Source organism: Strigops habroptila, chromosome 9 (assembly GCF_004027225.2).
Source record: "Strigops habroptila isolate Jane chromosome 9, bStrHab1.2.pri, whole genome shotgun sequence".
NCBI lineage: Eukaryota > Metazoa > Chordata > Aves > Psittaciformes > Psittacidae > Strigops > Strigops habroptila.
Window position 1 is genome coordinate 40,856,679 of NC_044285.2, and position 25,574 is coordinate 40,882,252.

Sequence of the window (25,574 nt, forward strand, 5' to 3'; positions counted from 1 at the left end):
TGGGGTTGGGATGCTCCATCCTCCTGCTCCAGCACACTTACACAAGCACTGCTATGAAGAAATTCAATTAGAGGAGTTATTGCTAAGCAGAAGTGCACCAGCGAGCATTGGAGATGCGAGTTGCAATGGTCCACAGCTTCTTGGCTAGCCTGGGGCAACTGGATCATCTCCCAGTGGGGTTTGCTGCTCTCTGCAGCGCCAGGAGATGAAAAGAAAAGCCAAGGTGGTTTCATAGAGTAAAATATCTTAATATTTATTGTGTCTCAGGACAAGAGAGTTCTACTCGATACACAAAACGAGTTAAAGCAGCATGTAATACTGACAATCAAGTCACAGCTGACTCGGTGCAAGGACACCTACCAAGGGAAAGGCACCAGGAGCTACATCACCAGACCTTGCTACAGCTTACAAAGAATCACTACAGCCTGGACTTCAGACAGTACAACTATAAAGAAGTATATAAACCCCAGGGCAGGGATGAGAGGGAAGAGCTTGGCAACAAGCTGAGGCCTTGCTGAGCCAAGGGCTTTGGGCAGGCAGCGTGGGTTTGAACAGGGCAACAGCCCCATCTCAAGAGCAACCACGTCCAGAGGGGCTGCTGGAGATGTGGGAAGTGTTGCTTTCCCCATGGAGGCACTGAGAGGAGCACCAGGAGGCCCCCAAGGCACAGCACTGAGCCGAGGGCTGCTCGCTTGCTGTAGCCACCGCAGCTACACCGATTATCCCACACGGTGGCACAGCAGAGTAGTGTCAGGACAAGTCCCCGAGCGCAGCAGGGCAGCTGATGCGCTCGTTCCTATGAGCTAGGTGAGAGGATCAGTCAGTTCAAAGCAAGATTTCCCGAAGCGGCATCCAGAGGAAAACTGGAGGTGGTGGAGAGCCATGGAGAGCACGTCCTGCAACACAGGGAACAGCGTTAGCAGAGCAGGCTGGGCTATACACAGCTTAAAATGAATCACAGAATGGATTGGACTGAAGGGAGCTTAAAGCTCATCCAGTTCCAACCCCCTGCCACGGGCAGGGACACCTTCCGCTAGAGCAGGTTGCTCCAAGCCCCTGTGTCCAACCTGGCCTTGAACACTGCCAGGGATGGGGCAGCCACAGCTTCTCTGTGCAACCTGTGCCAGCGCCTCAGCACCCTCACAGGGAAGAGCTTCTGCCTCAGAGCTCATCTCAGTCTCCCCTCTGGCAGGTTAAAGCCATTCCCATTGTCCTGTCCCTACAGGCCCTTGTCCAAAGCCCCTCTCCAGGTTTCCTGGAGCCCCTTTAGGCACTGGAGCTGCTCTAAGGTCTCCCCTTCAGGAGCCTTCTCTTCTCCAGGCTGCCCCAGCCCAGCTCTCTCAGCCTGGCTCCAGAGCAGAGCTGCTCCAGCCCTCGCAGCAACTCCGGGGCCTCCTCTGGCCTCGCTCCAGCAGCTCCACGTCCCTCTTGTGCTGTTGCCCCAGAGCTGGATCAGGGCTGCAGGGGGGGTCTCCCCAGAGCGCAGCAGAGGGGCAGGATCCCCTCCCTGACCTGCTGCTCACGCTCTGGGGGTGCAGCCCAGCACACACGACATCAGCAGACACCGTCTTGCAGGTGCCCTCCATCCCCACACGTGGTACCCAGCACCATGCTGAGGGTCCCCACGGGTGACCAGGCAGCAGCCAGGGATGCAGAGGCTGCCCACCGAGCGTACCTCACTGGACAGACCTACCTGGCCACAGCCACAGCGTGCTGGAGGCCACCTACACCATCTCGTACTGGTTGTTGGTGATGTACTGGGACAGGCAGCAGGCGAGAATGATGCCGACCAACTGAAAAAGAGAAAAGAAAACACACATTAGATGTAGCTGAAACCAGGATATGGTAGTTTTTAGGGGAAAAACCTGATAAATTGCTCCAGAGCCCCAGTATTATAAAATCCAAGCATGGACAGTGGCATTTACAAACCACAACACGGGCTGCTGGGCCCTGCTTCGGAATAACCGAGAGGCTGAAGCAGAGGATCCTGCAGGCAGCAGCCAAACAAGCTTCCCACAAGAGATGCTCCTCATCCCGTCCTGTTACATTTTGCTTCATGAAGCATCTCGTGTTTTACGGCAATTCTGGAGATTACACAGCTATCAGGAGCATCACAGCCAATTACACAGCCACGAGAGAACAGCAGCCACCTCTCCCTGTCGCAAGGACAACAAGGTTGGTGTTTTCCCACCAGCATCTGAAGGACACGCTCCTGTTATCACCACACATCCTCCCAGCCCCTGAGCAGACATTTGGGGCCAGATCCTGCTGGAGTTTGACCTACACAAGCAAAGTTAAAGGCACATTTGCATGGTGGGTCCCAGCCGGCCGCACAGCTCAGCAAGGCTTGCTGGAAGAGCGATAAAAGCCAGGAATAGGTTACAATTCCCAAGCCTGGCATCAGCTGGGATAATGTGGCAGATGGAAGCGTGCAGCTCACCCCTGCCTGTGTGTTGTCACGTCCTGGTGACCCCAAAGCTCACTGAGGAGGACAGTGGGGGTGGTGGTGCAGCACAGCGGCTCCAACTCGGGTTCTCTCATTTGAACCCGAAAGCACTTGGAAGCACAAGCTGCAGCCAGGAGCTGCTGGCTCCCATCTCTCTCCCAGTTCAGCCCATCTATTACTGGGAACACACAGCAACGTGCTTGTTATGGGAGGAATATCTCAGTGGGGTTCCTTCCCCTCTGTGCTGGCACAGGTCGACTTCCACCTGGAAGCTCACAGCACAGCCTGTATGTGCTGGGTCAAGAAGGTGAATTCCAGCCCCTCCGATGCCAAGGCCATCCCAGAGCCCAGGCTGAAGAGCATCAGAAAACCCTCGGCACTTTGGGAAACCCCTCCACAGGCAGCATACAGGAGCTGCGGCCAGGGGGCCCTCGTTTCCTGATGGGATAAAGCCTGCTGGAGCAGGGGCTGCTGCTGCAGCTCCTGCAGGAAGCATCCTGCGGGATAAAGGAGAGCTTGAGCAGCGGGACACAGAGGACAGGGTAAGCCACCAGCACAAGTGATGCCCCACAGGACCCAGCCACGCTGAAGTGATGCCAAAACACCTCCCTGATAAACAGGGAGCTGGGTGGGCAGGAAAAGGAAGGGCACATGTTTGATCCCAACAGCAAACGCAGGGGGTTTGCCCAGCACAGGCTCCATCTGTGTTTTCCTGAAGCCGGTTGTTTCAGGCAGGAGCTCTTCCCAAACAGCCTGGGCTCATGGAAACAGAGCTGGTGAAGATGCTGGGGACAGCACAACGGTGAGATTAAACCCAAGGGGCATCTGCAGAATAGCTGCTCCTCCCTGGCTGACACAGGCTGTGCCTTTTGGACACACACCAGCCTTTGTGCAGGAGCTAAATACCTCCAGGCACACACTAGTGCTAGTGTATGCACTCCTCCTGTGCCAGGCACAGCAGACTTACCTGGGAGCACGCAATGCCAAAGGAGATTCCAGCCACAACGCTCATCTTTGACTCCATCACTGACGTTACCAGGAAGAAACAGCCCTGCAGAGGAGGGAAAGCAGGCCCGTGGGTGCTGTGCTTATCACCAGAGCACCCAGCAGCAGCTCCAGGGGAAGATGCTCCCATTCTCCCGGCTGCCACCCTCCTGCGTGGCCTTGTCAAAGTCCTTCCTCTATCAGGGAGCAGCTCCCAGCCCGGCAGCATTATCAAGGCGAGGGCTGCCCGTGGGCTGCTCCCAAGGGAAGTGAGTTGAGCAAAGGTGCTCCTGAGCCTTGCCTTGAGCTGGTGATTCATCAGAGGCACATCCCTTGCATCACCCGCTGGGTGAGCTCACCCCTGCCTGCGCAGCACCGGCTCAGGGAGACGTCAGCAGCACCCACACTCCACTGGGAACTGACCTTCTTATTCCCCAGCTCTCCAGAACACACAAACACTTGGGTCTGGCTGGTCCCTGAGCCCCAAAGGAGGAGTGAAGGGGACCTCAGACACAAGGAAAGGCTCATTTCTCTGTACCCTTCCCCTATGTCCACCCTAGGGAACCCCTGGGCCGCAGGGAGCAGTTCTTTCCAGCCTCAGCAGGAAGGACAAGCTCTTCTGCACCCATCCAGCTCTGCCCTGCCCACCTCCAAGGACAGGCAGAGGGGTTTGCTGAGCTTCACTTACATCCACAAACACTTTCAGCTTGGCCTTGCTCAGGTCCTTCAGGTCCTCCTCCGAGCAGTCGTCCTGGCTCTTGCAGCAGCTCTGGGGGATGCCCCTTTGGGTGAAGTATTCAGTTCTCTCCCAGTCCGAGTAGTTCTGCACCCCACAGCAGTGCAGCTGGAGGAGGAAGCATGGTCACACCAGAGGGACTGACCCCCACGTCCTACCATTGCCACGAATTGCCCCCATCTCAGCCAGCATCTCCTCCCAAACTCAAACCCCCGTGGTGCAGAAGGGTCCCAGCACCCTGCCATCACCATCCTGGGGCACTCACAGTTCGCTGGATGGTATCAACAGCCTCGCTGTGCCGATCCGCAGTCACGTTATAGTCCTTTAAAGCCAGGTTGAGGTTACTCTCAAAGTTGGTCTTGATCTGTAAGAGACAGAGGTCTCTGCAGCGCTGCCGTCCCCTCCCGTGCTTGGGGACCCACAGCTCTGTGTTAGTCACCTCTTGGTGACGGCAGGAATGAGCCTGGCCCTGGCCAGCAGACGTTCCCTGGCCCCCAGGCAGGTAAAGACTGTGTTCAACCCTTTGGGATGCTGTGGCAGCAGGGATGAGTGTGGAATAACAAGGCCGTGCGTGGTGCCGGCTGCCCCGAGCAGGCTGCTCCGTGGTGCAGGAAGCCTCAGAGGCTTTAATTTCAGCCTTTAATTACAGAAATTACTGCGGAAGATAGACCAAAGCCAGGAATTCAAGTCCAGGCTACTTGGCCTGTTCTGGTGGAGGGGCAGCGTGCACCCAGCCGCGTCCTTATGGGCGACTTATGGGTCCTTCAGGCCATGTTGGACACAGGGGCTTGGAGCACCCTGCTCTAGTGGAAGGTGTCCCTGCCCGTGGCAGGGGATGGAACTGGATGAGCGTTAAGTCCCTTCCAACCCAAACCAGGCTGTGTTTTATGGTCTTACAAGGACCAAGCTGCTCTTTGGGCTGGTTTAAACCCAGTTTAGCTAAAGCAAGCACGCTCCCAGCAGCACCCCCAGTGCCATCTCCAGCCGTACCCGGGGTAAAACCAGCACCAGGCGGGTTCCATGCCAGCGGGAGGCAGCAGCAGCCGCCCTGACTCACCTCGTGCCTGAAGACGAACCCCACGACAGCGGCCACCAGGACAATGAGGAAAATGAGGGACAGGAGCATGGCGTACTGCGGGCAGAAAGGATGGCAGGATGGGAGGGAGAAGGGTGGGAGGAGATGGGGTAGGACGGGACGGGGTTGGGATGGGGTAGGATGGGATTGGGTTGGGATGGGGTAGGATGGGATGGGGTGGGGTAGGACAGGACAGGATTGGGATGGGGTAAGACGGGACAGGATTGGGATGGGGTAAGATGGGATGAGATGGGGTAGGACGGGACAGGGTTGGGATGGGGTAAGACAGGACGGGGTTGGGATGCAGTAGGGTGGGATGGGGTTGGGATGGGGTAAGACAGGACAGGGTTGGGATGGGGTAGAACAAGATGGGGTTGGGATGGGGTAGGACAGGATGGGGTTGGGATGGGGGAGGGTAGGATAGGATTGCGATGGGATAGGACAGGATGGGTTTGGGATGGGGTAGGGTGGGCTGGGCTTGGGATAGGGTAGGACAGGTCGGGGTAGGACGGAATGGGACAGGGTTGGGCTGGGATGTGGAAGGATGGGACAGGGTTGGGACAGGGAGGTCTGGGATGGGTCAGACATGCCGGGAGCAGCCGGGATCCATCCCACCCCTCCAACGCACCAGCTTGAGCATCCAGGTGCTGCCGCGGCAGGTGGCGAAGCAGCCGAAGGTGCCCAGGAGCACCACGACGGTGCCGGCGCCCGCCAGCACGAAGGGCACGTTGGTCGCTTTCTCATCCAACAGCGAGAAGTACACGGCGAGGCTCACGCTGCCCCACACGCCCACCGCCAGCAGCACGATGCCCGACACCTGCGGACACGGGGGAAAGCTCGCGACTGTCGCGACAGGGCGGCGCGGCCGCGATACGGGGGGCCCGGGGCCGGCTCTTACCCAGAAGACGAAGGTGTAGGTGAGCAGGACGCTCTTGAGGCAGGTGATCACCGGCTTCGTCTGCAGCCGCCGCGACGGGGACGCCATTGCCGACACGGGCCGTCTGCTGCCGCGCTGGACCCGCCCCGTCGCACGCCGGAGCCGCCCGAGAGCTGCCGGAGCCGCCCGAGCGCGAACGGAAACGGCCGAGAGAAGACCGAAGGCTGTGCCGCGCCTCCCCGGCGTGTCCCGCCTCCCGCCGCGTGTCGCCCCCTGCCGGCCGCATGGCACCCTGCGCCTGGTCTAGGTCACCTTCCGCCTGCCCCGTGTCACCCAGTCCCTGCCCCGTGTCACCCCCTGCATGTCCCATGTCACCCCCTGCCTGCCCCGTGTCACCCCCTCCTTGCCCATTGACACCCCGTCTGCCCCATGTCACCCTCCATCTGCCCCATGTCACCCCCTGCCTGCCCCGTGTCACCTTCCGTTTGCCCCATGTCACCCACTGCCTGCCCCGTGTCACCTTCCGTCTGTCCCATTTCACCCCCTGCTTGCCCCATGCCACCTCCCATCTTCTCCATGTCACCCCCTGCTTGCCCCATGTCACCCCCTGCCTGACCCACGTCACCCCCTGCTTGCCCCATGTCACCCTCCTTCTGCCCCATGTCACCCCCTGCTTGCCCCATGCCACCTCCCGTCTTCTCCATGTCACCCCCTGCCTACCCCATATCATCTCCTGCCTGGCCCATGCCCCCCAGTCCCTGCCCCATGCCACCCCCTGCTTGCCCCATAGCACCCAGACCTGTTCTCCTGCCCCAGTGCTGACCATACAGCCCCAGCCCCACCGTGGCCCCCACCTCCAGCCCATATGTCCCCCAGCAGAGCGGGGACCGGCAGGGACAGCCACCCCATGCCCCAGCACATGGGCCGAGCACCCCGTCCCCTCGCCGGGGGTGTCCCCTCACATGGCCTCCCAGCTGTGCTCTCCCGCCAGGCCAGCTGTGCTATTAATTACAGCGCTTGGCTGCCACATAATTAGTGCATTCAAGCAGCACCCCCCCACACCGCCCCACACCAGCTCTGCTACCTGTCCATGCCAGGCTCATCCCTCGCCTGCCCTCATCACCCCCAAAACCCCAGACCCCAAACCCCAGGCGGCTGCTGCCTCCTCCCATCCAGCCCCATGGACGTGGGGCTCGGGTCCTAAGGAACGTGTTTCATTACCTCTGCGTCGCGGGGCTGAACTTCAGCTGGAAAACAGCTCCCAGCTGGAAGCGTTTGCCTCAGGACCGCGCTCGGAGCCCGCGGCTGCAGAGGGGCTCTCCCTTCCTCCTGGCAAAAAGGGTCCTGGATCCCAGGGGTTCATCCTTAGCATCCCGGAACCCCACTCCCGGAGCTTGGCGCAGGCTTGGCCTCTCTCCTGTGTGCAAACAGGCTCCTGGCTCTTCTTGCAAAGGGAAAGAATCCCAGATCCTTTCAAAGCCCGGGAGAAGCAGGAGGTGTGTTGGAAACGGGAGATCCTGGGACTTCTTGTTTTTAACATCCCATCGTTTTGGGGCCTGACTCACGGCTTTTGAATGCTCGGGACGGGCAGCAGAGGGGAGAAGTAGGTTTGCTCAGCGCAGGCAGCAGGCTCAGGCACTGAGGAGGTGACAGAGGGGCCGTGGTCCTGCCCCCAGCCCCGCACGGCCCTCCGGCATGGCGCAGGATGCGGCCCCCGTCCTGCTGGTTGTCCTGGCCAGGCTGGTGGCATCCACGTGGCACGAAGGTGAGTGCTGGGTTCCATGGGGATGCAGCCCGCGGGGTCCTGCTCCCATCAGGGGGCTTGCGGTGGGGATGGAGGGAGGGGAGCGTGCTATGGGTGATGGGGAGAGCATTGGTGCCTGCGGGGTATGGGGTGCAGAGGGGGTGCTGGGAGGCATTGAGAGGAGCAAACCCAGCTCTCCATCACGCCCTGCCTGCGGGAGAGCAGCATTCCCGCTGAATCCCTGCTCCCACAGGGACATCGGCTGCAGATGTTTGCTTGGATCAAGCACTCAGTCCCATTGCCAGGCCAAGGATCAAATGCCTTTGCCCTGTTTGGGGGGGTTCCCCTTTCCCTGCTCCTATCCCCATCCCCATCCCCTTGCCCCACTGCCAGCATGGCTGGCTTGGGATGCTCCTGTGATCCCAGGTGGGAAGGAACAGAAAGGGAATGTCACAGTGCAATGGCACATCTGTGGGGACACAGCGTGATCCATCCTCAGCCCCCCGGGAATCATCCCTGCTCGGGGGGTCACTTCCATCCCCACCACCAGCCCCATGGATGCCACGGTCCCCTCCGCTCCCCAGGGTGGTGTGGGAAGCACATTGGGATGAAAGGCTTGTGGGAACGAGTGGGCGACTTCACGGAGCTTGTGGGAAGCGGGAGGGAATCGCTCCGTAATAAACTTCATGTCGGAAAGATTTGTAATGGAGTTTCCTCCCTGGGACTGCTGCTGGGAATGGGCTCTGCCAATATCCCATTCCTGAAGCCTGGAGCCAGGAGAAGGGGAATGCTGCTTCACCCGGCGTCCCTTCCTGCCCGTCGGGAGCGGTGGGGTGGGATGGATGGATGATGGCGAGGAGGGGGCCAGCGGAAACGCAGCGGAAACGTGAGCTCAGAGCTGGGGAATGCCGCGGCTACCGCGGCGCCGAGGGGCCGGACAACAGCCCTCTGCCCCTGCCCGCTGGTCCCTGCCCCACTGGGGGGCACAAGGCTGTCCTCTCCCCATCCATGGGGCCATGGGTGGCATGGGGCCAGCCCTTCCAGCAGCTTCATGTTCCCTGGTGGAAGCGGGGGGCTGCATCACCGCACCAGCCCCACGGCCAGGCAGCATGCCCTGCGTCCCTTGCCTTGGCCAGGGGCTCTGCTGGGATGAGAGGGCAGCTTTATTCCTCCCCTTGGGATGCTGGGTGGCAGGGATGGTGCCATGGAGCACTTCCCAGCAGCGTGAAGCCAGGGGTTGGTGCCAGCGCCTGTTTGCTGCCATAACCGCGGCTGCTCCTGTTTAGTCTGCAGCGGGTGCCAGCACACACAGTGCCACCGGGGACCGGGCTCACTGTCTGCCTGGATTAACCCTCGACAGCAGCCCCAAGGGCGGCAGGACAGGGCTGGAATCTCTTGTTGGGATGTTACAGGCACAGCCGCCCATGGAGACATCATCACCTGGGTGCTGCTTCAACCACAAACCAAAAGCAGCACCCTCATCTCTTCCCTCCTCCCCAGGGTCCGGCTACTACACCTCCGAGAGCCACACCAACGAGGTGTACACAGAAGAAGTCCCCCCGGAGCCCGCCCTGGATTACCGCCGAGGTACCATCACCCCGACCCATCCCTCGGGGTTCCCCATGGGGAAACTGAGTCACGGTGGGGCCGGGTGCCCCGCTCACCCCTCTCCTCTCTGCAGTGCCCCAGTGGTGCGCCACGCTCAGCATCCATCGCGGGGAGGCCACTTGCTACTCGCCCCGCGGCGGCTCCTACCACAGCAGCCTGGGCACACGCTGCGAGCTGAGCTGTGCCCGCGGGTACCGGCTGGTGGGGCCCAGCGCCGTGCAGTGCCTGCCCAGCCGCCACTGGTCCGGCATGGCGTATTGCCGACGTGAGTGTGCCACCGGCATCCCCTCTGCATGCCCTGCCATCACCTATGGCCGGGCAGCAGCTTCCCTCCCTTCTTGGCTCTCTCCACGGCAGAAATCCGGTGCCACGTGCTGCCGGCGGTGCTGCGCGGCTCCTACGTGTGCTCGGCCGGAGTGCAGATGGATTCCCGCTGTGATTACTCCTGCCTGCCCGGATACCAGCTGGAGGGCGACCGGAGCAGGGTCTGCATGGAGGACGGGCGCTGGAGCGGCAGCGAGCCAGTCTGTGTAGGTAAATCCTCACCCTCCATCCTCACAGCACCATGTACGCAAGGACAGGCCACCTCCATCCCTGGGGTGCCTGCAGGTATCACCCCTGCATCCCATCTGGGCATCACTAAGTGCCAGCTCCTGCACCTCGTGTCCTTGGGCATCCCTGATGCTGTTATCCCCGAAGCATGGGTAGTGCAGGGCACATTGGTCCAGGATTGAGGCATTCCACAGCAGGTTTTGCTGGCTCTGGGTGCCTGGGCTGTGCACAGCACCCTGCGGTGTCCAAGCACCGATGCCCAGCTCCCATAGCGCAGCCCCGGCACTCACAGGCTCCCCAACTGCCTCTCCTCCCTGTGGGCAGACTTGGAGCCTCCCAAAATCCGCTGCCCGGACTCCCGGGAGCGCATAGCCGAGCCTGGCAAGCTGACTGCCACCGTCTACTGGGACCCCCCCCGCGTGAAGGACTCTGCGGATGGCATCATCAAGAGGTGAGGGTGAAGGTGTTGTCAGGGCTGGGGATCACACTGGGTGCCCTTCAGGGGTCCTGATGGAGAAACCCATCTGCCGGGCACAGGGTGATGCTGCGGGGTCCAGAGCCCGGCTCGGAATTCCCTGAAGGAGAGCACATTATCCGCTACACCGCCCATGACCAGGCCTACAACCGAGCCAGCTGCAAGTTCAGCATCCGTGTCCAAGGTGAAGCCATCCCCAGGCTCCTCACCCTATGGCTGGGACCGTGCCCCATGGCCCCCAACCCTCACCAGCCTTCCTCTTCGCAGTGAGGCGCTGCCCCGTGCTGAAGCCCCCCCAGAACGGGCACCTCTCCTGCACCTCCGACGGCAACAACTATGGGGCAACCTGCGAGTACCTGTGCGAGGGGGGCTACGAGCGCGTGGGGGCCTCCCTGCGGGTCTGCCAGTCCACGCAGCAGTGGACGGGCTCCCAGCCCCTCTGTGCACGTAGGTGTGGGGCAGGGTGAAGGGATGGGGAAGGGGCGATGGGGGTAAAACCCTTCCCCACACGCTCGCCTCTCGCCCCAGCCATGCAGATCAACACGGATGTGAACTCGGCCGCCAGCCTGCTGGACCAGTTCTATGAGAAGCGCCGTCTCCTCATCATCTCAGCCCCCGACCCCTCCAGCCGCTACTACAAGATGCAGATGTCCATGCTGCAGGTGAGGAGAGCTTCCCGCTGCCCCCCCCTTCCCACCTCCAACCCCAGCACCCCATCACCATCCCCTCCCATCCACAGCAAGCCGCCTGCGGGCTGGACCTGCGTCACGTCACCACCGTGGAGCTGGTGGGGCAGCCGCCGCACGAGGTGGGACGCATCCGGGAGCACCGGCTCTCCCCCGGCATCATTGAGGAGCTCAGGTAAGGGGGGACCATCCCTTACCTTGTTCATGGACAAAACCAACCCAGCTCCAACCTGCTGCTGCGCTGGAGGGGCTTGTGCAGTGTGGGGATACCCCCACCAAGTGATGCAGCGCATCACCACGCCTGAGGAAGCGATGGGAGTCACCACACCAGGAGAACCCAAGCATTGTTGGATGGGGCGCTCAATATCCCCTCCCTCCAACCCTAACCCCAGCTCCATCCTGCACCCCAACAGGCAGTTCCTGCGCCTCACCCGCTCCCACTTCAACGCGGTGCTGCTGGACAAGGGGGGCATGGACCGGGAGCGCTACATCAACCCCGTCAACCCCGACGAGCTCTTTGTCTTCATCGACACGTACCTGCTGAGCGAGCAGGAGGCGGCGCGGCGGGCGCAGAGCGGGGACCCCTGCGAGTGAGGCAGCAAAGGGACCCCCCTCAGACACCTTCCTTCCTGCTTTCCTAGTCGCCCACTGTAGAGGAGAAGCAGGGTGCCGGGGAGATGCAGGAGAAGGGGAGCCCCGCGCCGGCTGCTGGGGCACAGAGAGGGGAGCAGGGATAGAGGCTGTGGGATGGCTCACCAGGACCATGGTGGGAGACACTGGAGGGCCTCTGCTCAACCCCAGGGCAGGGGGGACAGGGAGACAGATGCTGCCAGAGCAGAGGGGACAGAAAGGACAATAAATAGCCTCTAATAGAGCAGCTTCACCCTCCCCATCATCATCCTCACCCCGTGCACAAGCTGAGCCCGCTCCCTGCATCCCGGATCAGCCCTGCTGGGCAGGGTCCTGCCATAAAGTCTGTATTCAAAGCTACAGCCCCATGCTCAGCACAGCCAGCAGCAGCAGAGGGCTCACCATCCCACCCTGCTCCTCGCCTCCCCTTACCAGCCATGGGCACCCTTCCTGGGAGCAGTTCTGGCAATAGGATTAACTTGAAATAAACACATTTGTATTACAAGTCAGCACTGGCAGAAGGTGTGCTGAGGACAGGCTTGGAAATGAATTCTTCTTGGGGACCGCCAGCCCCCAAGTGACCCTGCATGGCTCCATCCTGGCCATGTCCTACACCATCACCATCTCCACCATCATCTCCAGCCAGGGCTGGGATGCACAGGGCTGCCCCAATCCTGGAACCAGCCAGTGTGAGCAGGGTGGAGAAGGCAAGGAGGGAGCAGACTATGAAACACAGCGGGTGGGAGGAAGCAGAATGGAAAGAACTAACAACCCGACCACATTTCAAAGCATTTTGCCTGGGGGGAAATAAGGGAGGGTCCACGAGGACTCCAGTTCAGCCTGAAAGTTGGTGCAAAGCTTAAGACTAAAGGAAAACCCTTTAAACGAAGCTGGGCCAAGAAGACTTTCTGCCCAAGCCTGTTTAGAAGAGATCATGTTTATTAAAGTGTAAGGATGAAACAGAACACCCCACGGTTGGCAACTCTGCCGCACCATACAATGGGTGTATGCCCGAGTCCTGATGCCTACAGCTTCAGCTTGGCCATGGTGGAGCGGAGCTGGAGGGTCCCCTCTGCCCACGAACCTGGGTACTGACACATCTTCTGCCACAGGTTCAGCTCCTCGCCTGTGGAGTCCATCCAGTCCACAGCCTGCCCATTGCTCATGCCTGGGGGAAAGGGTGGATGTGGGCAGGAATCACTGCTCCTGTCTGCAGCGAGCCAGCCCCAAGCAGGTTAGCCCCATGGTTAGATGGACCCCAGGGCTCCTCGTCCCCATGGTTAGATGGACCCCAGGGCTCCTCGTCCCCGTGGTTTGATGGACCCCAGGGCTCCTCATCCCCATGGCTTGATGGACCCCAGGGCTCCTCATCCCCATGGTTTGACGGACCCCAGGGCTCCTTATCCCCATGGCTTGATGGACCCCAGGGCTCCTCATCCCCATGGTTAGATGGACCTCAGGGCTCCTCCTCCCCATGGTTTGATGGACCACTGGACTCCTCGTCCCCATGGTTTGATGGACCACTGGACTCCTCGTCCCCATGGTTAGATGGACCCCTGGACTCCTCATCCCCATGGTTAGATGGACCCCTGGACTCCTCATCCCCATGGTTAGATGGACCCCTGGACTCCTTATCCCCGTGGTATGACAGACCCCAGGGCTCCTCACCATTGCCCACTCCAAGACGGACACCCCCAAGGAAGTCATTGCTGGACAGTGGCTCCCGGTCCCAGACCGTCAGCTCCAGGCAGATGTGCTGCAGGTCCTTGGGGTTGATGCCGTTGTAGACGAAGGTGTGATTGTAATGAGGGTTCAGGGTCTTCTTCACCACGGGCGTCTTCCTCTTGGAGGCTTTGGTCTTGTGAGGCAGGAGGTAGCTGGGGAAGCAGCGCCTTGGGTTAGCAACACATGTGCTTCTGCCCTCAGCACCCCAGGACATGGCCTGGAGCCCACCTTCCCTGATGTGGCTTAGGAGTAAGGACCACTGCAAGGGGCTGGGACTCTGCTTTGCCCCCTCTAAAGCTCCTCAGCAGACTGCAAGTGGTCTGAGGATGGGAGAGGGCAAGGAGCAGAGCCTGCTCCCCCCAGCCATGCTGCCTTGGGGACCTCTGGGATGATTTGATGGAGCCCTGCCCTGCACACAATATCCCACCATCACCTCTCAACCAGCAGAACCCAAGGGATTTGCTACCAGGAGCATCTTGCCTCCAGGCAGAAAGTGACTTTCAAGGCAGCCAGCAGGGACTCTTCCCTCCCCGTGTCCCCATGGCAGCTCCTGAAGTGCCCTGGGATGCAGGCAGAGAGCACAGCGCCCATCCAGGGCCCACACTCACCCCTTGACAAAGCTGTCCGAGGTCCCCCCGGATTTGGCAGCTGTGAGGTTCTTGGCTTCTTTGATCCAGACCTGGAGCTCACCACCTTCCCCTGTTTTGCCTATGAAAACCCAACACAGCGACAACTAACCAACCCTCATTTCCACCACCTTTCTGGCAAGGTCCTGCTGAACATCGCAGAGGCAGGAACAGATCCTCGGGGATGTCCTCTTGTCTCCTCCCTTACTGATGAGGTGAGGGCAGATAACTGGTCCAGCCCCAGGAAGGCACTGGGAGCACTCGGCCAGCCTGAGGACAACCAGGTCTGCCCCGACCCAGAGCAGAGGAGAAGGCTGCAGTGGCACCATGCAAGAAACCCACCCAGACCCAGCTCGTGTGGCCACCAGCAGGTCCCACACGCCACCCAATGATCCACAGCACTCACCCTTCCTGCTGTTCCCTGCCCCAGGGTGCTTGGGAGACGGGATGTACTTCATGGAGACGACCAGCTCCCCCTTGTACTGGTGGAGACCAGCAGCATCCGCCCCAATCTGCAAAGAGAAAGACTTAAACACTGCTGGAGGGTAAAGTGGACGTGATGGTGGTGTGGTCTGTCTGCAGCACCTCCTCATGCTGTGCCAAAGGGCTTGGACTCTCCTAGATGTGCTACAAATGCCTATGGACCCTCTGCAGCATCACTAGGTCAGACTCACGTCAGCTCCTTTGGGATCCTTCCTTGGCTCAATCACCTCCCTTAGGAATCCCTATTTAGGGGTTTCCATAACCTGCTTGAGCCCCAACACCACCAAAGGCTGAGCCCACAGGATGAGTTAGTTTAGAGAACCAGCCTCAGCATCTGCTGCCATGGGGCTGCACGAAGGCCGTCCCTGCCTTGCTCTGCAATCAGAGCAGGATGTCCAGGCCAATTTCCACCATTTGTTTCCCTACATTGGCCCCGACTCCTTCCGGCTGGAGCAGAGCCAGGAAGCAGGATGGAAATACCCGATGGAGCAGAGACAAGCTCCACAGCATCACACAGGGGACTTGCTGAGGAAGAGGAGGGGAGCTCTCTGCCCTTATTTACTACAGCAGCACCGCTGCTGGGGGCTTCACTTCTGCAAGGCTTTGACTTGGCACAAGCCTTTGGCCGCTCCTGGCCGAGGTCTCCGCATCCCGCCCGGGCAGAGGGATGCTGCGGGCACAGGGCAGGGATGGAGGGCAGCACCTTGCCGTGCAGGGGCAGGAACTCCTCCAGGTGCCTCTGGCAGTCCCAGGCGTGCAGCGGCACCTCCACCTCGCCCAGGAACGTGTTGCGGCCAAAGCGGTCGTGGTGCCAGACCGAGAACTGCAGCGTCCTCTCGGGCAGGAGGGACCTGTGGATCTCGTACTAGAGGAGAGACAGGACAAGCAACGTGAGCAGGCAAGGGCAGGGTGGGCGCACGCAACAGGAAACAGGTTTGAGGAGCAATGGGTGAACACAGGAGACTCTTTGTCTTCCTTTCCAAGCCTGCTGAAACCTCAAAGCGCTGGGGCAGCAGTGCAAGAGCCCATCTTCTACAGGCAAGGAGTCCTCAGAGCCCATGCAGAGCCAGGACCAGGGCTCATGGCATCCGGCCATCCCACCCCATCCCACCACAAGTGAAGCTCTGCCAGGCCGCTGAGCCTCGGGTGGTCAGACCTCAGCAAACACAGGGCTGTAGGAGCCTGGGAACTAAACTAATTCCCACTTTCCTGCTTTCTGGAGAGTGCCTAACCTCAGGGATACGCTGCCAGGCTCAGGGATGGAGCCAGCCTGCCCCACCACCCCATGGAGGCTGCAGTGGGGATGGTGAAGGGCAGCCTCTGGGCTCAGAACTGCCTTATCTCTGCCCCTGCAGCCGTGCTGCCTCCCTCCAACCACTGTAACCTGCCTGCAATGGCCCAGGAGCCTTCTCCATGGAAAGCAACACCCAGGGTAAGCAGAACCAAGCCCTGAGGGATGCCACAGGACCAGGAAGGCAGCTTGTGGCACACATCCACATGTGCAGATGCACCTACACCCCATCATGGCCCCATCAGAGCCTGGGTTTTCCCAGCTCTCAGGGTGTCTGGACATGGGTTCTCTGCAGAGCCCACACCCCATGGTTTGGAGCGCATCCCTCCCCTGCTTGGTCCAGCAGCATCCCCAGGGCTGAGAGCCTGCATCCCAGCCTATCCCCATCACCTTGAGCAGCTCGTTGTACAGGGGGTTGATGGTGTTGCGTTTGATGGTCGTCTTGCGCTTCCCTTGCCGGGATTTGTCGGGCAGGAGGTAGATCTTCACATACCTGAAGGGAGGAACCGCACCAAGGTCTCACTACAACCAACCCCCTGAGCCCCCCCCAGGGCAAGCCCAGGCCTCCTGCCTCACCAAGACAACCCATCACCCCCCAACCCAGCCTCACGGGTTGGAGCGCTTCTTGCCCTCGTCCCCATAGGCGAGCTGGCGACACTCCTTCACGTGGATGAACAAAGTCTGTGTCTTCTGCTCGTAGCTCAAGGAGAAGGAGATGCCCCCCGTGACCGTGACACTGCCGAAGTCCCCGGCCTCGCTGTAAATGCTGACCATGCTCCCCAGTGTGCTCTGCAAGACACGGCAGGGCTGAGCCAGCGCAGCATCGCTTATGGTCCCTCCTCATCCTCAAAGCCTCCTCTGCACAGCCCCTCTCATCCCCATGGATGGGAATGGCTGCTGTGTGCATCCCACCACATGCAGGCTCCATGGAAGAGAGCTGGGAATCCTTGTTTTGATTCCCTTCAAGCCCCCATACTCACATCTCTTGCCTATACACCCCAGAGGATGCCCACCCTGCCTCCTTCCACCCACTGCCCTTCTCCATCATCTCTTCCTGCAGCGGAGCAGAGCACGGCCCCATGCTATGGGGACTCCGGAACAGGCTTGCCAGGGAAATACTGGAATCACCATCCCTGGAAGTGTTCAAAACCCTCCGTGACATGGGTTAGTGGTGGCCTTGGGGTGATGGTTGGACCCGATGATCTTAAAGGTCTTTTCCAACCTGGTTGACTCTGTGATTCTACGACTCACCGAGGAGGTGCCGCTGCGCATGCTGCTCCGGGCCACCCTCTGGCGATGGATCTCCACCAGGTTATCGATGTCCTCCTCTTCCTCCTCCTGCAGGGAGATGGACAAGCCGCGCATGGGGAGCAGCACCAGCCAGGCAGCTGGCTCCACGGCACGCTGAGGGTCTCACCAGCTCCGTGTTGAGGCCAGGGACCGACTTGCTCCTGTCCCCCAAAGAGCCACCTTCCCCCACGAGGTCCTCGGGGCGCAGGTCGATCACTGACTTGGTGTAGTCTGCACAAGGGATGGTGAGGCAGGAAACAGTGGCGCGGTGCAGGGCAAGCACAGCCCTGCTGCTCCCCCCTCACCACGGGAGCTCCCACCAGCACCAAAAGCCCACCAAAGCACAAGGAGAAGCCATGCCAGCACCCAAACCCCCTGCACGGCACACAGCGCTCACCCGCCGGCCTCACCACCCGACGGGGGTTCTTCTTGAACATCATCTCATGCTCATCCACCAAGGCGCTGCTGCGGCTCTCCACGGCAGCATCCTGCGGAGGACAAGGTCCCGTCAGAGCAGGCAGGGATGGGCATCCCATAGGGATGGATCCCTGTCCTGCACCCAGCACAAGGCACGCACCCGTCCGGAGAACACATGCTTGGAGCGGAGAGGGAGGGTCAGGCTGGAGGCAGCAGGTCCTGCTGGTGCAGCAACCTGTTTTCCATCTCGGAATGGGGTGGCTCTCTCCAGGGAGTTGCTCCTGTGGAGGACACGGAAAGGTCTGTCCCAGGCCATGGGCAGAGCTGGGAGAACAAGTGCTGGCCAGGATGCACCATCTCCCCACAAGCTCCCTAGGAGCAGAGGACCTGCCTGTCCACAGGCAGGCTTCAGCCCATCTCCCTCCTACTAGGCTGAGAACACCACGCTTCACATGAAGGTCCTTATGGAACACACCCAGGGAGCCCCTCACCTGCCCCCCAGCCCACCAGGACTCGGTCTGTAGCCATCCAGGCTCATGTTTTCCATGGATTCTGTGTCGCTTTTGCCATCCCGAGGGTCTGAGGCATCTGGAAACAAGCTGCAAACAAACAAAACCACAGGTATGTCCTGTTTGGCAAGGAGGAGGGACCGAGAGGGAGCTGCTGCAAGCAGTGAGCCAAGCAGGGAAGCAGCATCGCTCCCATCCCTGCGGCGGATGCCTGGGGCTTGGAGCGGGGCAGACAGTGGGATCCTCACCTGGGCCCCTCGCGGGGTGCTGGGGGGCTCTGCTTCTGCACTGGGGAAGAGCTTTTGGGCTCGCCAAGCTGGGCTTTCTGGAGGAGGGTTTGTCCCACGGTCTCCCTTTTGCTGGCTGGAAGGAGAGAGGACTGCTCCAAGCCCATTGCCTGGAGCAGGAGCTGCTCCCAGCCAGCTCTGCACTGGGCTGAGGTGCACCAGGGAAAGCTGGAGCATCCAGAGGGCTGGGATGCAGGAGAAGGCACGGCTGTGGCACCCCTACCTGCCGCCTTGTGCCGCAGGGACAGCCGCACCATGTCACTGCCCAGCCGGTTGGCGAAGCGGTTGACCCTCTGGTCATAGAACCAGTCGCCTGTTGTCTTCTTCAGCTCGCTGCAGGGCAGGGAGGCAGTGAGGGGGGCAGTGAGGGGCACCCCAACACCACCCTCGGTGCTGCCACCAGACAAGGAGAGCACAGACACAGTGGGCAACATTCGGCAGGTGATAACGCACTGGGCAGATGATGGGCACAGCCACATCCCCAGCAAACACAGGAGCAAGATGGGGTTTGTAGGACAGGGGCAGCCCAGAGGGAGGAAACATGGGGGGCTTGAAGCACAGGCTGTGTAAGGAGCTCAGGGGGATGCTGGAGTAAAGTAAGGGGGGAAAAGGAATAGGGTGGGCATGAAGGAGACCCAAGAGTGGGTCGCACTCAGTTCTTCACCACCCAACCATGGATGCCCACCCCGGGAAGTGCCAGCAGAGACATCTGCCCTGTGCTGCAGAGGACCAGTGAGGGTAGGCAAGGTCCATGGGGCATCACTGGGGTGAGTGGGAAGAGGAATAGACCAGGAGGGGCGTGCAGAAGGTCCCAGCCCGGGTACTCACGCCTCTTTGGAGCAGACTTTGCAGCGCCAGGAGCTGTTGGGGCCGTAGGAGCGGCAGTCCCGACACACCAAGTGGTTGCAGCCCCGGCAAGTGTTGGCCTTGGGGCTGACCCGACCCAGGCTCTGCTGGCAGCGGGCGCACGTCCGCTCGCTGTAGCGCTGGCTGCCGCGCTTGGCCCCCTTCCGACGGATCTCCAGCAGCTCGTTCTTGAGGCGCCTGCTCGGACCCCCCCACCGGGACGTGTCAGAGCCGCGACGGCACCCATCGCCCCTCCAGCCGCTTGGGAGCAAGGCAACCAGCGCCCTGCCCGGCCCCAGCCTCACCTGATCCTCCTCTCCTCTGCTTTGCGGAGCTCCTCATCGCGCTGCAGGACCTGCAGGATCAAATCCTTCTCCCCATCCGACAGGAAGGACAGATCCACCGCCTCCGACATCGCTCCGCCCGCGATCGCTCGCCCTCACCAGCAGTATCCGGACGCGTCCGTGCTGGGAGCAATCCCTGCGCTCAGCACAGCCGCATCCCGGCTCCCCGGTGCCCGCACCCCGGGCAGGGCTGGCTGCCTCCTCCTCCCAGCCCGGATCGCTGCTCCCAAGCCTCGAGCGCCCGCACCCAGCCGCCTCCCGGCCCTGCCCAGGGCACGGCGCTGCTGCGGGCCGCCCGCCAGCCCCGCTGACCTCAGCCGGCTCTGCGGGACCCAGCACGGCCGGGGGGGAAGAGCTGCCCCGGGCTGCTGCACACACACACATACACACACCCGCACCCAGGGCAGGATCCGGACGGGCCCCGCACCGCTGCGGCAGCGCCCGCCCCGACGGAGCCGACAGAGCCGGTTCCGGAGCGTCCGCACGGGGGTCTCTGCACACCCGACGGCACCGGCGAGCCGGGCACGGACGGCGGCTGGGAGCGGCTGCTACCGAGCCCGGCGGGCGGGACCTTCCTGCCGAGCCCGGGAGCGAGAGGAGCGGAGAGGCGGGACGGGAAAACAACGACGACGACGACGACGACGACGACCCCGAGCAGGGCCGCCGGGGCGGGCACAGGCGGCAGCCCCGCTGCTGGCCGGGACGGGACGGAAGGGGACACCCGCACCCCCCCGCGTTCCCCCGGTACCTGCTTTGGCTCCGGCCGGCGCCTCCCGGCAGCAGCGGGGAGGGAACGGGCAGGGCGGTGCCGCCTCCTTAAAGGCACCGCATCTCCGGCACCGACGGCGCGTCCCGGGCGGGAGGCGGCGCTCGGCGCGTCCGACCCCGCGTTTGGGGCACAGCCGCGCTGCGGGCCCCCGGGGACGGCTCCCCCCGGCACGGCTGGGCACAGCCCGCTCGGTGCCTGGAGCGGGGCGCGCTGCCCCGGCTGCCTCCCCGCACGCAGCCCTATGGGAAGGCAGCTCCTCCCAGAGAGCACACACAGGCCGGTACGAAGTCTACAGCCACCCGAACTGCCGGGGTGCCCCCCTCGGGGTCCCTGGGGTGCCCAGCACGGCGGCAGGCTGTGGATTGAGACCCGAACAGCACGGCCATGGTGTCCCCCAGCTCTACCTGCAGCAGGGGATGGCCTCGGTGCAAGGCTCCAGCCTGTCCTTGTCCTTCGTGGGCAGAGATACAGCTCCTACCGGGCTCCTTGTGCCCACAGCAGCACAGGCAATAGGGGAGCAGGACGAGGCGTGGGGCTCACAGCGTGGGGAGGTGGCTTCTTGGCATCCAGGATGTGGGAGTCAGCTGGGAGCAGCCCCAAAGCAGATGTGAGGGCTCTGCCCACACTTGGCTGCATCCCAGGGATCCCTGCCCTGGGACAGAAGGTGCCAGCCCTGTGGGAGGAGATGGGACACCCGCACAGGGGAAAATGCACCGAGACACCCAAGGGCCTGGGGGAGATCCCTCAGGGATGGAGGTTTCTCTGCAATGCAGGTACACACACAGCGCTCATGCAAGAGGGCTTTGGGCTCACAGGTAGAGACTTTGCTCCCCGAGCCCTGACACAAACCATCCTAGGACCCAGACTCCCACACTGGCACCAGTGTTCACGTTTTAACTGGACACAACACAAAAGGTGAGAGACATCCTTATTTCTGCCAAAAGGTGAGAAGGAACCGAGATGAACAGACCTGGTTCCAGTACAGTGAAAAAGCACGCTGGTAAATGGAGACACAACGCCTGTCCCTGGCTCACTGAAAAGCAAAGCAGCAGGAATCCAGGGTTTATTCAGCCCTCGTGGCTCTCTCCTGCTTGAAAACGGAGCTGAAAGTGCCACCATGTGTCCAAGGCAGTGACAGGCAGGACTGAGGCACTCTCAGCCCCGGCTTACTCCATCCTCAGCCTGGATACGGCTCCTGGAGGGATCTCCCATGGAAGCACATCCCTCGGTGCCACCGGGAGGCACTGCCACTGGGAGCAAGGGGATGCAATGCACATCCAGGCTGGCAGCAGGCAGTGGTGGCATCTCCCACCCCCGGTGCTCCAGCATCACCGTCCTGTGGGATCTGGAGGGATGCTGGAGCTGGCAGTGGGCTCTGTGGGCAGTGTGGGCCGGCACTCGAGGTCCAGGACGAGGTGATGCACGTGGGGCGCGTAGGACTTCACCACCTCGATGTGCAGGATGCTGGTGCTCCACGGCTGCCCATGCAGCTCTGCCAGCAGGCCCCGGATCCGCGCCGCTGTGGCTTCAGCCCACCTCTGCCACTCAGGTCTGATCCTGGCCCTCCGCGTCTCCTTCCCACCACCCTCCATTGGGTGCTGCGCCTCTCCATCAGGGCTGGATCCCTCTGGAGAGCCGCGTTCAGCCGGGAGAGCCTCCACGTTGTGATGGATGTGGAGAACACCACCCGTGCCCTTCTTGAGGACGCGGCATGCCACCGGCCAGCCCTCCTCCGAGCTGGGGATGAGCCCCAGGTTCACCCTGTCCGCCACGTCCCGCAGCTCCAGCTGGAAGCAGAGACAAGGGAGCTGAGGGGATGCCCTGCAGGGATGGGGTGCGTGGCCGGCGGCAGCGCTCACCTCCCGGCTGTCGCCGTGGTGCACACGGCAGCGGTCCTGCACGCCGTTCAGCACCAGGTTCCTGCGCAGGGCCTCCACGGCGTGGCTGTTCCACTCGCAGGCGTGGGCAAAGGCGGCTGCTGCGTGAACCAGGTAGGGCAGCGTGAAATAGCCGATGCCTGCGGGGGGGGCAGGAGGTGGCAGTGGTTGAGGGCAGGGTACAGGCACCTCCTCAGGGGCAGGGTGGGATGTGACTGACACCCTGGGTCTCTGAACACGCTCTGCTGTGGGGTGGAACAAGCCCAGACACTGGGGAATGGAAGTTCATCCCTCCCTCCTCCTCAAAAGCAAAATCTGTCCTGAAATACGTTTGCAGAGGAGCTTATTTTACTTAAAACAGTGGAAGTTCACGTCAGATATAAGGAAGAAGTTCTTTACAGTGAGGGTGGTGAAGCACTGGAATGGGTTGCCCAAAGAGGTTGTGGATGCTCCATCCCTGGCAGTGTTCAAGGCCAGGTTGGACAGAGCCTTGGGTGACATGGTTTAGTGTGAGGTGTCCCTGCCCATGGCAGGGGGTTGGAACTGGATGATCCTAAGGTCCTTTCCAACCCAACCCATTCTGTGATTCTACGATTCCAGTCTTTGGCCCCTAGCTGCAGACCAGCCCTGCCCTGCTTCCACTCTGTGCAGAAGTGCCCAGACTAGCATTCACTTTAATTCATTCAGAGCAGTTTTGTGAGTGCCACATCCTTTCTGTGCATTGGAAGCATTACCTTCCCAAAGCACAAAACAGCAGCTCTCTTGCCATGTAAATGCCTGATGTGGTCTCCCCAGTCATCTCACAGCACAGGACACTCCAGTTAGTGCCAGCCTGTTGTGAAAGTGTTTCCATACAGGCTCAGGACATCTATAAGAGCCTTTCAGAAATGATATGAGGGCCAATCTTTCCCCTGGATGCAAATGATTCCCATGACCAGCACTAGGTACAGAGCAGTGCCCAAGTGCAAGGTCATCTGAACTGTTCAAAGGCACCGGGGACACAGGAGGGACAGCAATGCCAGGTTAGCTGAGGGCTCACAGACAGGGCAGGAGCTCTCAGGCTGGGTATTTTTCCAGTCCAGGCTGGAAATGATGTTCCACATCCACCCGGATGCCACCGGTACCTGCACCACTGCTCTCTGCCCTGCCAAACCCCTCCATTACCTGCATAGAGATCCACCAGCACCTCCCCGGAGCAGGGCAGCGATGCCACCCGCAGCTTCTCCGTGATGTTGCCGGGTGAGAACATGCACTTGGTCACATCAAACGTGTACCTGGCAGACACCACGGCCCCGGTGAGGGCAGCCCCTTCCCGGCACCGGCCGCATCCCGCACCGCAGCTCCTGCCCTACCTGATCCCATTGTCCACATGCTCCACCCAGGGGTCCTGGCCCAGCAGCAGGGTGACACTGGGGCACCGCATCCCGCCTGGCAATACCCGTCCTCGCCTGGCCAGCCGCCGGGCACCCAGCGCTGAGGCCACCGTCTCCCAGAGCGCCGGACCTGCAGCACATCCATGCCGGGAGCTTTGGGAAGTGCTCTGTGGGCAGGATGGGGCAGGCAGCCCCCTCCGACCCCCTTACCCAGCTTCTCCCAGGGTGCAGCCCTGAAGCTGTCCTCGCTCAGCAGCACCAGGTCCCCGTGCCGCTGCCAGGCGCGGGGCACATCTCGCTCCAGCTCCTCCGACCAGCTCTCACCCAGCAGCCGCCGCAGCTCATCCCGCAGCCTCCGGGCAGGCGCCCGCCGGCGGGATGCCCTGGAGGGGATGGGGTCCTGTGGGAGGGATGGGGCGCATGGGGATGGGCCCCTTCCGCCCCACGGCAGGGCTCAGGGGCTGTCCCAACCTGGATGCGGACCAGCCCACAGGGCATCTCCTGGGGCAGGCTCAGCAGGGAGAGCTTCTCCTCCAGTACAGGCAGGGCTACGCGGCCCCCTGGCATCTCCTGCAGCTGATAGCACTTGTCCAGGAGCTGTTCCGCTTCCAGATGCTCCCTGCAAGGCCAAGGCATGGTCAGGCATCCCCAGCCCCACAGCCCAGCCCATTGCAGGGAAGAGATCCCCTGGGTGTGGGGCTGGCCCCATGAGCTCTCCCCTTTGCCTGGGCAGCCGCAGGGCTCCCATTCCCCCTTCCCGGCTCACCTGAGGCGCTGGGCGAACCGCGGCTCTGTGGCCAGTGCAGGTACAGATATGGGGACATCCCTGGTCTCCATCCTGCCAAACCCCAGGATGGAAGGATGTCACCGGAGGGGAGGGATGTGGCTGCCTACCAGAAGGACACAGGATGCCAGGCTCGCAATGGAGAGCTGGGGCCAGGGTTCCTGTCACTGCCATGCTGGGGACATCAGAGCCCTGGCTGCCCTGGTACTGACCGGGGGTGACCAGGGAGGTGGGGTACCCACGGGATGGCATCCTCTGGGGCAGAGGCTAAGGATGGGGTGCTGCATGGAATGGGGTGCCCGGTGGTGGGGTCCATGTGGGGATGGGGTGCCCGGGGTGTGAAGGATGGGGTGCCCGAGTGGTGGGGTGCACTGGGGTGGGATGTCCCAGGGGATGGGGTGCCCTGGGAGGGGGATTCCCGGGGGATAAGGGTTGATGTACCAAGGGATGGGGTGCCTCGGAGGATGGGATACCTGGGGTGGGATACCTGGGGGTGGGATACCCAGGGATGGGATACCCGGGGGTGGGATACCCGGGGATGGGATACCCGGGGTGGAATACCGGGGGGATGGGATACCCGGGGGGTGGGATACCCGGGGTGGGATACCCGGGGGGTGGGATACCCGGAGGATGGGATACCCGGTGGATGGGATACCCGGGGTGGGATACCCGGGGGGTGGGATACCTGGGGTGGGATACCGGAGGGATGGAATGCCCGGGGGGTGGGATACCCGGGGGGTGGGATACCCGGGGGTGGGATACCCGGGGATGGGATACCCGGGGGGTGGGATACCCGGGGGGTGGGATACCCGGGGGTGGGATACCCGGGGATGGGATACCCGGGGGGTGGGATACCCGGGGGGTGGGATACCCGGCGTGCTCTGCCTTAGGGCCGGTGCCGGGACCGCACCGCTGGGGCTGCCCCGGGAGCAGGCACCTCGTGTCCGGGTGTCCCGGGAAGGGCTCCGCAAGGACCCAGCATCCCTCGGCTGGGTATCCCGGTACCCGGGTGTCCCCGTATCCCTGTATCCCGGTACCCGGGTGCCCCCGTATCCCCGTATCCCGGCCTCTCCTCTCCCCACTCCTACCGTGTTTCCTGCCGGAGCGCTTTCCCCGCCTCACCCGCCTCCTCCGTGTGTG

At 61.8% G+C, this 25,574-nt stretch overlaps 4 protein-coding genes across 12 annotated transcripts in view; 1 reads left to right on the forward strand and 3 right to left on the reverse strand.

The window, feature by feature from the left end:
* The window catches only part of TSPAN6 (tetraspanin 6), a 31,431-nt gene extending 11,407 nt beyond the window's left edge, over positions 1–20,024 (reverse strand). Inside the window, exons 1-9 of one of the 3 annotated variants that reach the window (XM_030497905.1) lie at positions 20,018–20,024; positions 6,140–6,242; positions 5,870–6,058; positions 5,224–5,298; positions 4,432–4,530; positions 4,119–4,274; positions 3,414–3,497; positions 1,694–1,793; positions 228–896 (exon numbers count right to left, since the gene is read on the reverse strand). In XM_030497905.1, the coding sequence (XP_030353765.1) occupies positions 1,725–1,793; positions 3,414–3,497; positions 4,119–4,274; positions 4,432–4,530; positions 5,224–5,298; positions 5,870–6,058; positions 6,140–6,226 (759 nt within the window). In that variant the 5' untranslated portion in view covers positions 6,227–6,242; positions 20,018–20,024 and the 3' untranslated portion in view covers positions 228–896; positions 1,694–1,724. Of the gene's footprint in view, positions 1–227; positions 897–1,693; positions 1,794–3,413; positions 3,498–4,118; positions 4,275–4,431; positions 4,531–5,223; positions 5,299–5,869; positions 6,059–6,139; positions 6,243–20,017 lie in introns of those variants that run through there. The other 2 variants (XM_030497906.1, XM_030497907.1) reach the window with 2 other exon arrangements.
* Positions 7,713–12,318, forward strand: SRPX2 (sushi repeat containing protein X-linked 2). Its single transcript, XM_030497908.1, has 10 exons — positions 7,713–7,883; positions 9,363–9,449; positions 9,544–9,735; positions 9,828–10,004; positions 10,347–10,473; positions 10,560–10,681; positions 10,765–10,944; positions 11,026–11,159; positions 11,237–11,358; positions 11,597–12,318. The coding sequence occupies exons 1-10, from the start codon at positions 7,814–7,816 to the stop codon at positions 11,775–11,777; spliced, it is 1,392 nt and encodes a 463-aa protein (XP_030353768.1). The 5' UTR covers positions 7,713–7,813; the 3' UTR covers positions 11,778–12,318.
* SYTL4 (synaptotagmin like 4) lies at positions 12,673–20,431 on the reverse strand. Of its 2 annotated transcripts, XM_030497899.1 has the most exons (17): positions 20,380–20,431; positions 19,593–19,754; positions 19,270–19,485; positions 18,665–18,774; positions 18,403–18,517; positions 18,137–18,244; positions 17,806–17,926; positions 17,626–17,716; positions 17,356–17,459; positions 17,190–17,276; positions 16,549–16,727; positions 16,329–16,431; positions 15,351–15,512; positions 14,571–14,676; positions 14,147–14,246; positions 13,482–13,690; positions 12,673–12,981 (listed from the first exon to the last, which is right to left on the reverse strand). In XM_030497899.1, exons 2-17 carry the CDS (start codon positions 19,700–19,702, stop codon positions 12,839–12,841), a joined length of 2,064 nt encoding a protein of 687 aa, XP_030353759.1. In that variant the 5' UTR covers positions 19,703–19,754; positions 20,380–20,431; the 3' UTR covers positions 12,673–12,838. The 2 variants fall into 2 exon arrangements, with proteins under 2 accessions (XP_030353759.1, XP_030353758.1); XM_030497898.1 differs by lacking the exon at positions 20,380–20,431 and having other exon boundaries at positions 19,593–20,346.
* Positions 20,432–21,314: 883 nt separating this feature from the next.
* Positions 21,315–25,570, reverse strand: TRMT12 (tRNA methyltransferase 12 homolog). Of its 6 annotated transcripts, none has more exons than XM_030497932.1 (7): positions 25,523–25,570; positions 24,417–24,540; positions 24,122–24,269; positions 23,861–24,050; positions 23,630–23,780; positions 23,442–23,551; positions 21,315–22,417 (listed from the first exon to the last, which is right to left on the reverse strand). In XM_030497932.1, the coding sequence occupies exons 2-7, from the start codon at positions 24,485–24,487 to the stop codon at positions 21,729–21,731; spliced, it is 1,359 nt and encodes a 452-aa protein (XP_030353792.1). In that variant the 5' UTR covers positions 24,488–24,540; positions 25,523–25,570; the 3' UTR covers positions 21,315–21,728. The 6 variants fall into 6 exon arrangements, with proteins under 6 accessions (XP_030353792.1, XP_030353795.1, XP_030353794.1 ...); XM_030497935.1 differs by having other exon boundaries at positions 24,417–24,488; positions 25,523–25,539; XM_030497934.1 differs by lacking the exon at positions 25,523–25,570 and adding an exon at positions 25,372–25,500 and having other exon boundaries at positions 24,417–24,488.
* Between the last annotated feature and the right edge of the window lie 4 nt (positions 25,571–25,574).

Bases quoted from the DNA above. Each gene is read 5' to 3' on its own strand.
- SRPX2 (XM_030497908.1), top strand. From the start codon at position 7,814: ATGGCGCAGGATGCGGCCCCCGTCCTGCTGGTTGTCCTGGCCAGGCTG. The intron at 9,450-9,543 runs GTACCATCACCC...TCCTCTCTGCAG, and splicing joins CGCCCTGGATTACCGCCGAG to TGCCCCAGTGGTGCGCCACG. The intron at 11,359-11,596 runs GTAAGGGGGGAC...GCACCCCAACAG, and splicing joins GGCATCATTGAGGAGCTCAG to GCAGTTCCTGCGCCTCACCC.
- SYTL4 (XM_030497899.1), bottom strand. From the start codon at position 19,702: ATGTCGGAGGCGGTGGATCTGTCCTTCCTGTCGGATGGGGAGAAGGAT. The intron at 19,486-19,592 runs GTGAGGCTGGGG...GGGTCCGAGCAG, and splicing joins GCAGAGGAGAGGAGGATCAG to GCGCCTCAAGAACGAGCTGC. The intron at 16,728-17,189 runs GTGAGTCGTAGA...CGTGTCTTGCAG, and splicing joins TGCGCAGCGGCACCTCCTCG to AGCACACTGGGGAGCATGGT.
- TRMT12 (XM_030497932.1), bottom strand. From the start codon at position 24,487: ATGGAGACCAGGGATGTCCCCATATCTGTACCTGCACTGGCCACAGAG. The intron at 23,781-23,860 runs GTAAGGGGGTCG...GATGTGCTGCAG, and splicing joins TGCACCCTGGGAGAAGCTGG to GTCCGGCGCTCTGGGAGACG. The intron at 22,418-23,441 runs GTAATGGAGGGG...CCCCCCCCGCAG, and splicing joins GCTGGTGGATCTCTATGCAG to GCATCGGCTATTTCACGCTG.